The sequence below is a fragment of the Meriones unguiculatus genome, chromosome 5, assembly GCF_030254825.1.
Source record: "Meriones unguiculatus strain TT.TT164.6M chromosome 5, Bangor_MerUng_6.1, whole genome shotgun sequence".
NCBI classification, from domain to species: Eukaryota; Metazoa; Chordata; class Mammalia; order Rodentia; family Muridae; genus Meriones; species Meriones unguiculatus.
Genome location: NC_083353.1, coordinates 14,358,452 through 14,376,217, shown reverse-complemented (window position 1 = coordinate 14,376,217; position 17,766 = coordinate 14,358,452). Strand labels below are relative to the sequence as shown.

At 48.4% G+C, this 17,766-nt stretch overlaps 1 protein-coding gene and 1 long non-coding RNA gene across 3 annotated transcripts; one reads left to right on the top strand and one right to left on the bottom strand.

Moving 5' to 3' along the window:
- Positions 1-1,248: 1,248 nt before the first annotated feature.
- Positions 1,249-2,339, bottom strand: LOC132654191 (uncharacterized). The gene is made up of 2 exons (XR_009591829.1): positions 1,983-2,339; positions 1,249-1,698 (listed from the first exon to the last, which is right to left on the bottom strand). It is a non-coding gene; the product is annotated as an uncharacterized LOC132654191 (long non-coding RNA).
- On the top strand, positions 1,386-17,557 carry Cd8b (CD8 subunit beta). 2 transcript variants are annotated; one of them, XM_060383557.1, is made up of 6 exons: positions 1,386-1,610; positions 5,637-6,002; positions 8,366-8,455; positions 12,667-12,756; positions 14,288-14,324; positions 16,864-17,557. In XM_060383557.1, exons 2-6 carry the CDS (start codon positions 5,678-5,680, stop codon positions 16,874-16,876), a joined length of 555 nt encoding a protein of 184 aa, XP_060239540.1. In that variant the 5' UTR covers positions 1,386-1,610; positions 5,637-5,677; the 3' UTR covers positions 16,877-17,557. The 2 variants fall into 2 exon arrangements, with proteins under 2 accessions (XP_060239540.1, XP_021514640.1); XM_021658965.2 differs by lacking the exon at positions 1,386-1,610 and adding an exon at positions 2,755-2,911.
- The last annotated feature ends 209 nt before the right edge of the window (positions 17,558-17,766 follow it).

The window sequence follows — 17,766 nt, the reverse complement described above, 5'->3', positions numbered from 1 at the left end:
GCAGTCTTGGTTCTGAATACAGAGGGCAGGTTCTTGGCCCTGCACTGTCACGCCACAAAACATGAGCAACTGAAGTCTGATTTGAGACAATTCGTGTTGTGAATTGTATGTTTGTATTGGAGGTACTAAACTCTCTGCTCTTACAGAAACACCCTGGTTTAGTTACAAAAACGAGAACTTTTAGTATTTTCCAAGTATTACCTCTTATCAGGCAAATATTGGGTTAGTATATTTTATATTGTACCATGTTAAAATGCTTAATTTTTTTAAGTTTTCTTTCTTTTTTTTTTTGCAGGGTTGGGGGGGTGGTTTGAGACAGGGTTTCTGTGTGTAGCCCTGGCTGTCCTGGAACTCACTCTGCAGAGCAGGCTGGCCTCAAACTCAAATATCTGTCTGCATCTGCCTCCCAAGTGCTGGAATTAATGCCATATGCACCTCCGCCTGGCTAAGATGTCTGATTTTTATAATTAATTTTTGAGTTGCTGACTTGGGTTTTATTTAAAACAAAACAAACAAAAAACCATGATGAGATGACTCAGTAGTTAAGAGCACTTGCTCTTCTTACAGAGGACGCAGGGCCAGTTCCCAGCACCCACACAGCAGCTCCCAGCCTTCTGTAACTCCAGTACCAGGGGACCCAACAGTTTCTTTTAACTGTTGCAGGAACCAGGCCTGTACATGAAACACATGCACACGTGCAGGCCAAACACTCATACACATAAAATGAAATAAATACATTTAAAAATGTTTTAAATCATTCAGTGGATTTTGGCCTGAAATTGGGCTAATAATTTCTGGTGTCCCTAAACACACATCTGCCATTCTGTGCTATCTTTATGTAAAGCAGCTTTCTCTGAATTAACAATTATAAAATCAAAATGTTATTCAACTCTGTTGCTCTGTATATTGCTCCTGCAATATCAAATATTTAGGTCAGATTTAATTCTTCATGTAAAAATAAGCAAGTATATCTATTCCTTTAGTATGCAATTTATTTTCATCATTAATTAATGATAACATTATATGTATGGCAAAGAATTTCTTTGAAGTAACTTTCTTGGGACCTGGAGAGACAGTTCAGTGGCTCAGAGTGCCTGCTGCTCCTCTAAAGAACCCGAGTTAGGCTCCCAACTGCTGTGTCAGACAGCTCGTACATCCTGTAACTCCAGCTGCAACAGATTTGATGCGGTCTTCTGGCCCACAAACACACAGAAATATAAACTTTTTAAAAAAGCAGAACAAAACAGATTTGTTTGTGATTGGTTATGAGTAAGTGGTTGCTCTGCATATCTGTTTCATAGACTTATACCAGGGGACATAGAAGATTCTGAGAGGCAGAAAGGATCACAAGTATAAAAAGGTTAAGAAGTCCTGGGGAGGTAGAAGCAGGGGGATCGGGAGTTTAAAGTCATCTCTGGGCCTGAACCCCTTTCTCGAAAAACCAAAAAGGCGCTTTACTAAGGCCATCAGTTGAGCAGTTTCACCTGTGAGGTCAGTGCAGCACAAAGATGAAGAGGAGCGCTTGCCAGGTCTGGCACAAGCGGCAGATGGGGAGCGAACACCCGTTCATTTGCCAACGGACTGTGTCCTCTCACATGCTTCCCTTTGTGGTAAGTGTGCTTCACCTTCATTTTGAGCACTACTGTGGTTTCCCTAGGACTTTCTACCCTGTGCACCTCTGGGCCTTTGCAGGTTCTCCTGGGAACAATGACAAGAGGACAATATGGTGGACGCTATTGGAGAGCTGAGCTCAGAACAAGACCGCTTCCTTCTCTCACCCCGCTGCCAGCTGTAGCCACCAATGATACCCATCTTCTTTTCTGACACCCCAGCTCTCACAGCCCACGGCTCCAGGTCCCGCCTGGCTGGTGCTCGCTGACACTGTGTCCTTCTCTATCTCCTCTAGCCCTTCCCTGGCCTCCCTCTGCCCAGCAGACAGATCACCACGGGCAGTTTCCCTGCACAGCCCTCCTCCAACTCACCTCTGCCAACCTCCATAGGCCAAACCAGGTCTCCCTGATGTTCACGAGCTCCTGCTGGGGCTTTGATCTCAAAATTGGAGCGTGCAGCACTGTAAGATGGGGTGGGAGAGGGAGACATGCAGACACTCACCCTCCCAACCCCACTCCTCAGGCTCTAGATCCAAGTTTGACCTGGCCTCACTTCCAGGCAAGGTCCAGCCCCTCAGCAGCACTCTAGTTTGCCCCTCTGCCTCTTTCTCTCTGTGTTATTGACTTTCCTTCCTCCCCCCAGGGGTCTGGTTGCTCCAGCTGAACTCCTGCCTGAGGAGCTTCTCCACAGCTGCTCTCTTTGCTGAACCACCCAGATGTAAAGCCACAGTCTCCAGCCACCCATGTCTTCCCTACCACAGTGGCCTGTGTCCTCAAACCAAGATGAACCCCTCTTCCCGCTGCCCAGAAAGAAGCGAAGAAGTATCTGAGTTAAGGCCCAGCTTCAGAAAGCTGTGAGGCCTGGCGCATGCGGACCTCTGTGACTCAGGACTCAGTTATCCCAGTGGGCACAGGGTGTCAGTGTTCTCTCCTGAGCCTTCCCCAGGATAAGCGGCATCACACAGCTGCTTGGCATAACTGAGAGCTATCACTTCCTGGCCAGAAAACAGAGTCCTGGTGGGCCCTTTGAAAAGCCAAAGCCTTTGATGCTGTAGAGGATGAGGACGAAGGCTGTGGGGTACACACACACACACACACACACACACAGGCACAAACCATGACTCCGCCCCTGCCCTGGTGGCCCCACCCTCTTACTCCATCAGCACCCCACTTCTCACATTCAGGCTGGTGCTGGCTCCTTACCTGCCTTTCAGTTGACAGAGCCCAGAGGGGAGCCGGTGTCCCCAAGAGCACCAAGATGCAGCCATGGCTCTGGCTGGTCTTCAGTGTGAAGCTGTCAGGTAAGACCCAGAGTGGGGCTACCACAGGTCTGCGATAGAGCAAGGACTGGCAGTCTCCGCAACAGCAGGAACAGACATGAGCTGGCCTGTGGGGACGGGGGAGGCTGAGCATGGGAAGCTCATTACCCAGTGAGGTCTGAGAGGCCTAGGGCAGAAGCCACCTCTGTCCCTCAGCCTGAACTAGGAGAGGAGGGTAGAAAGGATGAAAAAAGAGAAGGGGAGAGAGAAACCCAGAACCCAAGGGGAAAGGTAGTTGTTCAGGGTGCCACAGAGGAGTGCCCCGTGAACTTCCCAAAGGTGCAGTCTGGGTCAGGCTAGGGTCTACACACAGACTCTTATCACTTCCGGGAAGAGCTTCTGGTACACTGGACAAACACTGCTGTAGCTGGGCTCGGGGACAGCTTCGGCAGGACACTCTAAGCGCCTTGCTCTCCAGTGTCCTCTGGAGTTAGGGTCCCGTGCAGTGTGGCCCCCTCAAGAAGCAGCACTGCAGATGAGACATTGGAGCTGGCACAGAGGTATGGCCTAGAGACTGTCATTGTGACTAGACCCAGCGAGCTTGTTTTTTTAAAGAAAAACCCCTCATATTCCCACTGGTCTGGCACCACTTAAAGAAAGCCCCAAACCAGCACCTGCCTCTGACCAGGCTGGCTCAGCTGCATCACAAACGGAAACGAGGCCAGGCTATTTCAAGTCACTAAAGCTACTGCTAATCATTCTGGAACTACCAGGTCCCTCTGAGAATGGAATCCTGGGCTGCCAAGCAGATCAGGAGACTCTGTGTGACTCGAAGCCCATGTGCATGTCCTTGTTGGAAAGGCTCCTGCCATCGTTGGAAATGTGGCCCGCTTTGTGCGCAGGTTCCCCAGTTCGATGGCTCCATGTTCATTCACCCAAGTCCTATGAGCTGGGTTTGAGTGTGAGTCCGCTTCACACAGACTGTGTGGCCTTTCCCTTGGACTCTGTTTGCTCCCGTGTAAAATAAGTCCCTGTAGGGTTTACTGAGGATTAAATCAGATAACAATCGAACTGTGCCTGACGCAATTCATACTGACATTATCACTTCATATTAACATTCCCAAAGGGGCCAGTGACCCAAAACATAAAAACAGCTCCAAGGCACAGCAGTGATAGCCTGATCCCCGGGGGAAGGGGGATGTAGCAGCGCCTGAGCCACAGGGGAATATTCATTCTCTCCATGCAAGTGGGAGCTCAGAGTATCTGCGGGTGGGTTCAGGCTTAGTTCGTCACAGCAGTCCTAGGGAAAGGCTGTGAGGAGGCCAGAAGGCCCGAGCCACAGTTACAGGCAGGGATCTGCACCATTAACCCAAACAGCTGGTTCTCCTGGGCTCACATATCCTCTGGCCTCTGCCCAGCCAGACCTGTCCTCTGTGTCATATCTTGGTTATGGTATTCAGTGTGGCCCTCTGCTCTAAGCCACAAAAAAAGGGCTTTCTGGGTCAGCTGGGTTTGTTGGAACCCACATGGTCTTGGATGGATGTCAAAGAAACTTAGTCTGATCCTCCACACACACCTTCACTTGGTGCCCAGAACATCCCCCTGAGACCGTTACACTTGCCAGCAGAATTTACCTGTGTGAGCGTGTCACATGGGTTCCTCCTCTGTCTGCCCATGATTACCTGTTTGAGTGCTTCCCTGTTCACATATGGCTTCACTTCTCTTTTTCCCCCTGAAATTCACTACGTAGCCCAGGGTGGTCTCAAACTCAAAGCAATCCTCCTGCCTCAACTTCTCAAGCATTAGGATCCTAAGTGTGCACCATCATGCCTTCCTGCCTTTCTCTTCTTTCGAACCTTCAGCAGCAAGCAGGACAACAGCTCCAAGCCAAGCTGCCCTTCTTTCACAGGATACCATAGCTTGGTGACTTCTGGGCTCCCACAGCTCCTACAGGGCAAAAGTTCTGTGCAGAGCCATGTCTGCAACTCCTTCTGCCTGGCCACACTTCCCCTCTTACACAGTCTGAGCTGCCAGCCTTGCTTCTGCAATAAATGCCCTTCGCAGTGAAAAAGTGGTGATCAAGCCCTTGTGGGGCGGGGGAGTAATGGCCTCCCAGGGTCAGCTCCCTTTACTCAGTCCGGAAATCTGATTGTCCAAACCAGCCTTGTACTGTGTCAGGGACTCCAGGCTCCTCTCCCAGCTTGCTTTAGGTCTCTTTCGGCTGTGTAGAGCTCCTCAGGGCTTATCTATGCAGACTCACAGCTAGGTGAGGTGGGTAACCAGCATTGGCTCTCAACTTTGGCTCTTTGGATTTGAATCCAGTGAGATTCCAAACAAGTTAGCTTACTGGCTAAGATAACACTTCCGTGCGTCGCCAAGCACCAGCCACGGTAAAGGCCAGCTCAGCGAACGCCTGCCTTGCAGTCAGTGTTTGCATGTTCTGTGTCCAAAAGTTACAAACTCACTGTGATTCTAAGGCTCTGCCATTGTGCACCAGAAAAGTGTGCTGATGCTTTCTGCTCTTTTAGGTTCTAGGGGTTGAACTCAGGAGGCCAGGCTTGGTGACAAACACCTTTACCTGCTGAGCTACCTCACAAACCCCTCCTCCTCCCATCCCCCCCTCTCTCTTTCTTGTAAGTTCTCATGTAGCTCAGGCTGGCCTTGAACTCACTATGTAATGAAACTTGACGTTCCTGTGCTTCTGCCCATAGTGCTGAGCTCATATGTGATAGCAACAGCCTGGTTTATTTCTTCTGGTTTCTTGTAGCTCTCTGGAGCAGCTCTGCCCTCATTCAGACCCCTCAGTCCATGACAGTTCTAACCAACCAAACAGCAACAATGTCCTGTGAGTCTAAGACGTTAAATAATAAGAACAACATCATCTACTGGCTGAGAGACCGCCAGAGCCCCACCAAGGACAAGCACTATGAGTTCCTGGCCTCCTGGAATCCTTCCAAAAGAATCACTATGTACGGAGAAGAGCCGAAGAAGGAGAATATAATGGTATTTTCAGATTTAACCCGGTACATTCTCAACCTCACCGATGTGAAGCCGGAGGACAGTGGCTTCTACGTCTGCATGATGATTGGGACCCCCAGGATAATCTTTGGGAGAGCAACAGAGCTGAGAGTAGGTAAGAAATGCTCTCAGGGCTCTGATAGAGTGCACGCACACACACACACACACACACACATTCACACCAGGTACTGGAGCTATCTCACACTGCAGCCATAACCAACCCACCACTGCTAAGTCTAATAGAAAATATATATTGAGTTACCCAGGCCAAGCACCCTTTCAGGTTGCATTGTCCCTTAAAGCTGCCATCCACCCAGAAGATGGGAGTCAGATGAGATGAAAACAGATAGGTCAGTCAGTATACATATGATTATGATTCTGATGGAGACAAGACAGCAGTCTCAGGAATGCTGAGTGTACATATAGACTCTCACTGCCTTGGGCACACACTCAGCATTTCCGAGGTAGCAAAGAAGAGGTTGTTCTGAGCATTCTTTGTGGGGTTCTACGGATCAAATCCACACTTGGGGCTTCAATGGGTAAAGAAACTGGACCCCAGGCCTAACCGGGCTTTCAATCCGTCACATGCCTTTCCCCACCAAGACCTCATTTTCCATATCTGCTGGCCCACCTCTACTTCTCAGAAGCCTCCGTTTCATGAGTTAAATGCAGAAGTACATTTCAAACCACAGGCATAATTTTCCATTTTCAAAGAGGCATCTGTGTAGGACAAAATAGTGCATTTTAATGAACCAAATTTATCAAAATAGTATTAGCATGCCAACAGGTGACCTGTTTTCGTGCATGGCATTTGGTATGTATTTTATGCATACAGCCTATCTGTGTTTAGATCAGCCCCAGTGGACAGTGAGGATTCATCTCTTGGGGTGGAAGGGGTCACCATAGAGTCTCTCAGGCCAGTGGTTGGCTGTAGCTTTCTCCAGCTCAACAGAGTACTGGCCTCTCACTCTTGCTTCCCACTCACCTGTAGGCTAAAAGTCACAAGTGTACCCAGGGTACCCCCAAAAGTTAGGCCACTCGGCCTAAAGAGGTGCAGAGACAAATGGGGTAGTGCTGGGGTTACAAAAAAACAAAACAGTGACAACAAAGACAGAGCGAGGTCTCCATGGCTTCTCTAGTGTCTGCTCAGACATGAGGGCAGATGAGACCATGGGCTTCTGTGGGGCTTGGGAGTTGTGTTGGTTTTTGTTAGTTTTTGGGTTTGTTTCTATGAGCCCCATGCCTTCCCAGTGCTTCAGGGTCTGAGAAAGGTAAATGGTAATTTTTCCATCTCTACCTATCCTGGCTTCCACATTCCCAAGTCCTGCAGGAACAGCCCAGGAACAGCAGTGTCTTCCCAAAGTTTGTCCCTGGATAAAATCTCCCCAGTGACAGGCCACCTGAGCCTGAGCCTACCTGCCTGGCTGAAGGGTCCCAGTGTTTTGGAAAAGAAGCTAGAGCAGTATACATATTGTTAGGGAAAACAGGCCTTGTTCAGGCCTTCGGGCACACTATGAGTTCCAAGGACCCAACTCTCTCCAAAATAGACAGGGAGAGGTCGAACGCAAAGATGATGGAGGGACCTGACTCAGAGAAGATGAAATTAAAACAACCTCCTCTTGTCCCCATCGCTCCCATCAGAGCAGGCTGCTGTTCCCAGCCAAGGCACTGGAGGCTGCAGCTTGCTCCCCAAGGCTCTCCCCTGAGTATCTGAGAGACGCCTGCTTCTGTGCTATAAGATGAGGCAAATGGATTTAGTTTAGGGGCTCTGAGCATTTAAAGGACTTAATACTCAGCAGGGCCAGACTCTTTGACCTTGTCATTGCTATTGGCTGTCACTTTACAGCAAACAGCTCCTCGGTGCCATGGTCAAAGACTTGCAGTGGCCTAATAATGTGGCTGATGTTCTGTCAGGCACAGGAGACGGTCTTTCCTAGCCCTTCCCTTACTGCTTTGCTGAAAGTAGTATGCAGGAGATCTGGTTTTTTGGCTAACAAAGTTGAAGGGTAGATGGTCCCATTCTGCACGCCTCAGAACGTGCTCAGTGCATCAGTCCCACTGTCCTCTCCCACCCCTCTCCCACCCCTCACTGTGAGACGCTGGATCAAAACTGAGGAGAGGAGGGGCCACTCAAGGAAAGGAGAAGGGCCTGGAGAACTTACTTGCCTCTCCCTAAGCTCCCTTTAAGTCCATCTGCAGCAGATGGACCTAGTCCAGGCTGCACAGTCGTTAATCATAGGCACCAGGCTCTGCTCACATCTGGTGGCCCCACAGCCGCTCTCCAGGACACCTGGCTAATCTCCACCCACATTGATCTGAGCGCTGAGAAATTAGCTATGAACTCTTGAGCTCTGTGACCCGAAGTCCTGTGACACAGAACAACGGCGCGGAGATCAGTGCCTGGAAGGAAGGCACACAGTCTGCCTGTGTGTCCTGCCGCTTCCCCGGCTAAGATATGGATCTTGCTTCTCTCTGTAGTTGATGTCCTTTCTACGACTCCCCAGACCACCAAGAAGACTAGCCTCAGGAAGAAACAGTGCCCGTTCCCCAGCCCGAAGACCCAGAAGGGTAAGTTGCTCCCATACAGAAAGGACAACTTTCCACTTCCCCTTTGCCCCTCCCCTTCTTTCTCTTGCTTTCCTTCCTTCCTTCCATCCTTTCTTCCTTCTACAAACACTTACCATATCTTGGCTCTGTAGCCTATTTCTCTAGCTCCAAAATGGTGCCAAAAAAAAAAAAAAAGGACACTGAGTATAACAGCAGTCTAATGAGGCCACACTCACAAATCGTCGCAGAATAAGACTTAAAGAAAATATATCTACCAACCCCCACACACAGGTGACCACAGCAGAACAATTTATCATAGCCAGAAAAGTGGAAACAATGTTTCTCAGCCGATGCTTAGGCTGTCAAGACAGAGCGCAGGTAATACAGGGCACATAAAGAGGCAAGTACCGGCTCCGTTGGGAGCGCTTGCCGCCTGATTGTGTTCAGTCGCTGAGACCCACATGGTGGAAGGAGAAAACAGACTCCTGCGAGCTGTCCTCTAACCTCTACATGTGTTCTGTGGCACTAAAGCGCCCACACCATATACTCACTCACTCAATAAATGTAAGTTTTAAAAAAGAATTGAGTACTGGCTGGGTATGGCAGTCCATGCCTATAATCCTAACACTCTGGAAGCTGAGGGAAGATCACAAGTTCAAGGTCAGCCTGAGATATGTAGAGAAGCCCTGATTTGAGAGAGAGAGAAAGAGAGAGAGAGAGAGAGAGAGAGAGAGAGAGAGAGAGAGAGAGCCCAGATGTGGTGGCACACATTTGTAATCCCAGAACACAAGGAGGTAGAAACAAGAGGATCAGGAGTTCAAATATAGCCTCAACTATACGTCAAATTTGAAACTAGCCTGGGCTATATAAGACCCTTTCTCAAAAGCCACCCCCCATAAAAAAACAAAATAAAATACTGATACATGCTTAAGTTTGGATAAATCATGAAAAGTTCACAGTGAAAGGTCAGTTACAAAAACAAACATGAAAACAAACAAAAATCATGTTTTAGCCAGGTAGGGTAGCCCACCCCTCTAAGCCCAGCACTCAGAGGCAGAGGTGGGCAGACCTCTGTGAGTTCAAGGCCAGCCTGGTCTACTAAGAAAGTTACCGGCTAGCCAGAGCTACACTGTGAGCCTGTCTTGATAAAAACGAAGACCATGTGTTGTGTGGCTCCACAGACGTGAACGCCCATGACTCACTCTGAGGGTCTCGGAAATGGAAATGGATGAGCAGCTGCCCAACGGGAGGGCACGAGGGCGTGATGAGAATGCCTTAACTGGTACAGACTTTTGTGTTTTCTGGGATTCTCAAAATGTCCCAAAGTCAGATGGTGTGATGGCTCAATGCCTCTAGGAGGACCCTAGAAATCCTTACAGTGTGCTTTTAAGTTTTTACGGAGGCCTGGCTTTCCCATGTAGATACAGGATGGCTGGAACTAACTGCTTAACCCCCCAGGCTGACTTCAAATTCAAAATCCTTCTACTTTAGGCTCATGGATTGTACACCCTGCTCAAAATTATATACTTTAAGCAGGTGGGGTTTCTGGTTTGCAAATCATATCCCAATCAAGCTGTCACTGAACAAAACCTTCTAGTCCAGAGGAGCAGCCGTCCCTCTTCTCCAGCCTTTATGTCTAGCAGAGGGCCTAACACAAAGGGTGGGAGTCAGGCAAGCTAGCGAGCTAACAGCCAGGCATCTCGGCCGGGGAGGGCACACGCGAACTTCCTCTGAAGCCATTAGCTCAAAGGTATTTCTGGAAAAATACTGACTTCAACCCCCCAGAGTTACTGGTGACAAACAGAAAGTTCCACATCTGCCACTGCCCAGAGCAGAAACCACAAGAGCAGCCCAGGCTGCAGGGTACAGCCTGGCTTCATGGTGGCACACAAAAGCCCCAGCGGAGGTGTTCCCTGTAGGGTCCAGGAGGTGGGGAGGGACTGCCTCCTGAGGTCACTGTGGAGAGAAAATCAGAACCCAGCCAGGCTTGGTGCCTTACAGCTGTAACCCCAGCACCTGGGGTTGGGGATGAGGCAAGGGATCGGGAGTTCAAGGTCACCCTCAGCTACACTGCTTGTTTGAGGCCAGTCTGGGCTAAATGAGACCCTGTCTTAAACAAATCAAGACGCTAACCGAAAAAGAAAACCTAAACTCATGAACAGAAAGGTAAAGTCTTACTGAATATGAAGGGGAAGATAGAGTGACTTTATTTTATAATATATTATGCCCTGAAAACTTTACTAGAAAGAACAACAAGCAAGCAACAAAATAAAAACAAACCCCACAAAATACAGCCCCTGAAGGCCTAGTTTTCCAGAAACTTACTATTCTTGTAAGTTTGAGAATAGTCTGCATAACATAATGAGATGAATCATGTTCTGTGAAGCACAGTTCTATAAGAAGCTGTAAGAGTTCAGAAAAGAAACAGTGGATGTGGTGGGATTTCTAAGGATGTTGGAATGAAGTGTAAAATCCCAACACCTTTAAAAACCTTACTCACGATGAGTCTCAACATTTCCTGGATGCCCCACCACACACAAATACAAATTTTGTTTTGCACTAGATATGGGGACAGCCTTGATTTCTTCTCTTACAAATAGCCAGTGAAGGGGCATGAAATCACAAGCTACGCACATAGATGAGAGTGTCACATGCCAATGAGTTCCTTGTTTGAACATCTGTAGATGATTCACACAGACCAGCCAGCCAGGCACCTTCTGGGCCTTTTCATTCTAAGTCTTTTCTAATCTCTGACATTGTCAAAAACAAACAAACAAACAAACAAACAAATAAATAAATAAGCTAAGCACGAAGGTTCTTGCATATAATCTCAGCATTCAAGACGATGAGGCAAGGAGGGTCAGTGTAAGTCTGAGGCTAGCCTGGGACACATAGTAAGTTCTAGGCCAGGGTAATCTACAGAATGAGACCTTGTCTATAAGTAAATTAAGAAATATACACATACATGCATACATATATGTCTACATACATATATATGTATGCACATATATAAGTGGGGAGAAGGGAGGGAGAGAGGGGCAAAATAGAAGAGTGAGAGGGAGGAAAGGAAGGAGCAAGAAAGTAAGAAATGAGGAGAGACCATTTATATATAGAGAGGGATGCATATCAGAGAAAAATGGACACAGTACAGCCCACTGTACGAAAAAGGAAAAAGCTAAGGGGCCAGGATGTAGCCCAGTTGGTACAGTGCTTGCCTAGCATGCACAAGGCTCTGGGTTCAATCCCTAGCCCTGCATAAACGGTCATAGTGGCCCACAAGTGCAATCCCAGCACTTGAGAGATGGAGACAGGAGAATCATAAGTTCAAGATCATCCTCGGCCACAGTGAATCAGAGACCAGCCTGGGACACAGGAAACCTTATCTTTAAAATCAAAAAGCAAAGAGAGAGGTTAGGGAGATGGCTTTCAGGTTAGAGTGCTCGCTAGGAAAGCACGAGGCCCTGAACAAATCATGAGCACCCACACGAAAAGCTGGGCAACACACACCTGCACCCCAGCTTTGGGGGTGGGGCAGAGACAGGAGAACCTCTGGGTTTGCTGTGTGTTAGATGCAAAGGGGAAGACTGCCAAATTACTAGTGATGGTCTGTGAGTGTTCTAACCCTGTGTAAAATACAATGAAAATATAGCTTTTTTGTGTGTGTGTGAAATTCAAATAAAGGTGTTTTTTTTAATGAATAGTAAAATCTCATTACTAGGCATGAGATGTGTCTACTTTCTTTGAACATAAATGGCCCCTGAGTTTTACTAACACTTTATTTTATGTAGGTGAGTGTGCTGTCTTCATGCGCACCGCCAGAAGGAATCCAGGTTCCATTGCAGATGGTCGTGAGCCACCATGTGGGTGCTGGGAATTGAACTCAGGTCCTCCGGAAGAGCAGCCAGTGCTCTTAACTGCTGAGCCATCTCTCCAGCTAACATTTCAAAAACATATATGTAACATGACATAATATGAAATTACCTCAGTAATATTTAAAGTGATTTTTAAAATGAACAATAAGGAAGAATTCTGAAAAATGCAACCAGAGGTGCTGCCTTCTGGGAGATGACTCACACAGGTCTAAGTGAGTCCTGGGCCAGCCAGGGCTACAAAATGAAGGCCGCATAGTGAGGCCCTGTGTCAAAACCAAACAAGAAGCCAGCCTAGAAGTGAGCCAGTTCCTTGCCGTGTCTGAATCAGTGTTGACTGTAAGTGTTGTGCGTCTCTTTCAGGCCTGATGTGCAGCCTCGTTCCCCTCAGCCTGCTGCTGGCAGGCATCCTGGTCCTGCTGGTGTCCCTGAGTGTGGCCGTCCACTTTCTCTGTAAGTCCATGCTACAGGATGTTGAAGGGCCCACATTTTGCTCCCTGAGGTATACATAGGCATACTTTGTTCACTAGGGCAGCAGAGAAGGTGGTAAATTTGCCCCAACAAATGCTATGGGTCTGCAAGTGGCTCTTTCTGTTTTTGAAGGACTTGGGGGGAGTGTCGGGACTTGAACCCAGGGCATGTTGGATGTTCTCTACCAATGAGACACCCCCCTCACCGACCAAGGAGGCCAATGTGAGACTCCTCCTGGGTCTGTAGCCAGACAAACCCTAGGTCCGCTGAGGCAGCTCCCTCCTCGGATGACTTTGATCTTGGCCTCAGTGGGCCTCAGGGGCTTCACCCTCTGTAGAACATTGCCTGCTTACCAGCACCTGCTATCTGTAACATCCTCAGAACCCACGTGCTGGGTACATGGGAGCTCAGGGCAGTAGAGATGAAAGCCCAGTACCCAAAATAGCTCACCAGTGGCCTTTAAATGCTGTTCCTAGAAGCCGGCCCGCCCCCTCAGTGACACTTCATAGAGACTCACTCATGTGCCTGCTGTCCCTAGCTCCTCTGTCCCCGGGCTCTGCAGACACTGGCCTCACAAAATGGACAGGAGAACAGAGAGAGGCCCGAGCAGCCCTGGTGTTTACCTCTGCCACCTTGAGCACATCACTTTTCCTCCCACGGCATCTGGGACACAGACCAGATCAGGGGCTTTTAACTTTTTCAGGTCACGGCTTCTGAGAGCTGTGGGCTCCCTCCCCAGGGAACTGCAGCTGAGGGCATGAATATCTTGGTATACTGTTACCCTCACACACAATTCTAAGAACCCCAGTACTCGGATCCTGGTGCACAGGCCTGTAAGCCCAGTACTTGGGAGGTAAAGGTAGAAGGATCATGAGCTGAAGGCCAGCCTTGGCAACGTAGTGGATTTGAGGTTTGAGGCTAGCCTGGGCCACCTAAGACCCTGTTTCAAAAGCAACTAGAAACTCTCTAGAAGTAAGCACAGTCCACTTCCCGTTCTCCCCTGCAGCCTGGAAGGAGCACGCGTGAGCTGCTTTAGTTTTCCTCTTAAGTTCCAGTGCCCTCTGCTGCAAAAGGCAATGACCTTTATTTTGCTCTATTGAGATTTGAACCCAAGACCTTGGGTTCCATCCCCATGTTAGGCCCCCAGTCCCCAGGAAAGCTTATTTAAGGTAAAAAACTGGAGTAGAGGAACTGCATTAAGACCCTGGCACTAGCCACACGGCTTTCCGGCAAGCTATCCGACAATGTTTCTACACATGTGAGAGGGACAGAGTAGTAGAAGGACCTAGTAGCATGCGTGAAGGCTGATGAAAACGTGGAATGAATGATTTAAAATATCATAAACATATAAGCAAACAACAAAATGTGAAATGTGAAGAATTTGGGAACCACCCTCGCACCCCCAGATGAAGTCGTGGGTGCTGGCTGACCGCGCTGTCTTCCTCTCTGGCTCTGAGTCTTGATGCTTGTGATCTACCAACCAGCCCTGACCTGCCTCTCTCTGCTCTTCCAGGCCTTCGGAGGAAAGCCCGAATCCGCTTCATGAAACAGTAAGTCCTGGACGGGCCTGAGGGCACGGGTGACTTGAGGAGCGATTCCCCAGCTCGGCGTAAACCAAGTGTAGTGGTTTACTCCGTGATCCCAGAACTAGCACGTGAATTCAAAGTTAGTGGGTGTGGTGGTGCATGCCTTTAATTTCAACACTTGGGAGGCAGATGCAGGTGATCTCTGTGAGTTTGAGGCCAGCCTGGGCTATATAGTGAGTTCCAGGACAGCCAGGGCTAGAGAGAGCCTGTCTTTAAAAACAAATAGTTGAAAGCCATCCTCAGCTACTTAGTGAGTACAAAGCCAACCTGTGCTACGGACCCTATCTCAGAAATAACTAACCAGCTACATAAGTTTTAAAAATGCGTTGGGAAAAGGTCAGCCCTCTGTATCTTTCAGCCCTTAGCAAGAGCCAGAGGCTCACACAAGGCAGAGGCTGTGGTTACTCCTGACTTCAGGCCGAAGATCCCATCCCAGGCTCAGACAAGGTTCTTGGATTTGATTTGCTGCTGCTGTTGGGAGACTGGGTCTCCTATGTCCACATTGGTCTCAAGCTTGTTATTTGCCAAGGCTGACCTTTAACTCCTGATCCTCCTACCTCCGGCTCCTGAGTGCTGGCACTACATGCGTGCACCTCCATGCCTGGTAGGTGAGTGCTGAGATCAAACTCCGGGCTTGAGAGAAGAGCTCTGCCGACAGAGCCACACCCCAGACCTTGGATTTGATTTATTTTTTTTCTTCAGCATGGAGGATGTTTCTCAGCTGGCTGCCATATATATCAAGTTGATCTCAGAACACACACACACACACACACACACACACACACACACATTTGAAGAAAGTAAAGGCCATGCCTCCAGATGGAAGAGGGCAATAAAGCCTTGTGCTCAAGGAGAGACAGGTCTAGATCTGAATTGACTGCAAGCATCTTTGCCCACTGAGCCATCCCGCCTGCCCTGCCTGCTATGTTTTATGGGCAAATGACGATTATAGTTTGAATGGTGAGCAAGCTCCGCTTTGTGGGCAGGAATTAGAGACCATCCTCACCTAACAGACGATAACCGTAAATTGAGAGCACAGAAGACTAGACTCCATTGAGTTCTGTGGGGGTGGGGGGAACCCTATTCTTTGTGGACTTTTGTAGAGAGCCAGCCTAACCCGGGCACACCCCAACATGTCCTCTGATATTTGGGGGGGCGGTAAGGGCTTTGAGACAGGTTTTCTCTGTGTAGCCTTGGCTGTCCTGGACTCACTTTGTAGAACAGGTTGGACTCCAACTCACAGAGATCCTCTTGAGTCCTGGGATAAAAAAATTGTGCACCTGCACACCAGGACTTATGGTCTGTTTTCACATTTACTTATAAGATGTGCTGATTGGCAAGGTGGAGAGGTAAGGAAAAAGTATCAGAAGTTCAAGGTCACAGCCAGTTTGCCTCAAAAAGGGAAACAAACAAACAAAAACCTGTAATTTAGCCAGGCTTGGCAGCGTATTCCTTCAGTCTTGGCCCTTGGGGGACAGGCAGGTCTCCTGTGAGTTTGAGGCCAGCCTGTTCCACATAGCGGAGATCCAGGGATAAGCAAAAAGACTCTATTTCAAAACACCAAAAAGAAAGTATTTCAAAGAAAATGTTTTTAGATTTATTTACTTTCGGATTTGTGTGTGTGTGTGTTTTGAGACAGGGTGGCCTTGAGCTCATCTTAAACTCTTGATTCTCTGTCACGCCCAGCTGGTTTGTGGATTTGAAACTTTTAAAAACTCCTTCTGGTTTTGCTCTTATGGTCCAGGTACGGACACAGCAGTCCCGGCCCTCACAGCTCAGCCGTTAGCAACCTCAAGCCACAGTTTGAGGCAGGTGTTCCCAAGCTTCTACCATCACAGAGCACCAGTGGCCCATCACCTCTGTCCTCCTGCATGCCCTTGTAATCAAATCATCTTAGAAAGGGCTTCAAGAAGCAACAGCAATCAAAGCTGAAGTTTGGGGCTTTTTAAAAAAATTATTTTGCCAATACGCACACTCTGTGGCAGGTCAGAACAGCTGGTACTGGTTATTGAACCCACATCATCAGAACAAGCTTCCTACCCACTGGCCTCAAAGCTAGAACATTTATTGTTGTTGTTTGCATTGGTTTTGGTTATTTGAGACAAGGTGTCTCCGTGTAGCACTCTCTGTCCTGGACTTGATTTGTAGACCAGACGAGGCTTGAACTCAGAGATCTGCCTGCCTCTGCCTCCCCAGTTGCTGGGACTATAGGCATGCACCATAGCCCCCATTGCTAGATCAGTTTTGAGATATGTTTTCTGTGTATGTGTGTTATTTTGTTAGTTTGGTTTTCTTTGTTGTTGTTTTCATTTTTTGGGTTTATTTTATTTTATTTTTGCCTTTTGCCTTTTTAAATGATAGAAACAGACTAAACACCATTCTAACAGAGCTCTCAGCCACAGGCACCCTGCTTCCTCCTCCGTCTGCCATTTGCTTCTGCTAAAGAAACGCAGTGTCACTGGGCCTGAAAATAAGAGTCTTACAACTTGCTGTTGCTTCCCAGGTTTCACAAATGATTAGCACCCATAACACCAAGAACTTGCTACAAAAGGACAGTGGCAGCCCTCCGTAAAAAACAAGATCTGGAAAAAAAAAAAACAAGATCTGGACTACCGACAGAGGACCCATTCCATGATGGAGATTCCTCCGCCTTGCTCAGGCTGCCTGCTTTGAACACTTGCAAATTCTGTCTGTGGCCGGCAGGCGTGGGAACCACTTGACTGTTCACCTGGAGTCTCACGGAGAAGGCCCCAGAATCCAGGGTCACTCACGGAGTGTGCTGAGCAACCAAGAATTCCCACCGGGGCACCCCAGGTGTGTGTGGGGGCGGGTTGTACCCTTCCTGGACTGGACCTTGGATGGCGGTCTTTGTAAGTTGTTTGGTAGGGCAGGTTGGTAGAGCCTCTTTAGCTGCTCTCGCGGGAGAGAGCCGCTAAAGACTGCTCATCCTCACAAGGAGAAGCCAGCTCTCGAGTGAGACTTCCTGCAAGCGGCCCCCAGGCTCTCCACAGCCAGCGCGGTCTCACGCCTCACTGTGGGGTGGGAACCTGCTGGGTCAGTAGACAGACTTCTGCTAGAAGTAAGACTAAGGAATCTCCTAGCAGGAAATTCCTTAAGCTTCACTTCTCGTCTCTCGTGGCTTGTATATTTTTTCTCTTTGCCCTTTTTATGAAAATGTCTTGGTTGTCAAATAAAATCCTGTGTTAAAGACACAAGTGGCTTCTGTGACATCCAAGGATAGACCCTCTATAGCAAGAGTGTTGACTTTAGTCAAAAAGAAGTAACAAGGGTTGGGAGTGTAGCCTGAGTGCACAAGGTCCTGGGTTCAGTCACCAGCACAGGGCACGGGGAAGGGGGAGAGAAAGATGGGAGAAAGTGAGTTCATTTTGTGTGTTCTTAGCTTACA

What these genes read in the sequence shown, in the direction of transcription:
- Cd8b (XM_021658965.2), top strand. Translation starts at nt 2,869, where the DNA reads ATGCAGCCATGGCTCTGGCTGGTCTTCAGTGTGAAGCTGTCAG. An exon ending in AGCAACAGAGCTGAGAGTAG is followed by an intron (nt 6,003 to 8,365) that starts GTAAGAAATGCT and finishes TTCTCTCTGTAG; the next exon opens with TTGATGTCCTTTCTACGACT. An exon ending in TGTGGCCGTCCACTTTCTCT is followed by an intron (nt 12,757 to 14,287) that starts GTAAGTCCATGC and finishes CTGCTCTTCCAG; the next exon opens with GCCTTCGGAGGAAAGCCCGA.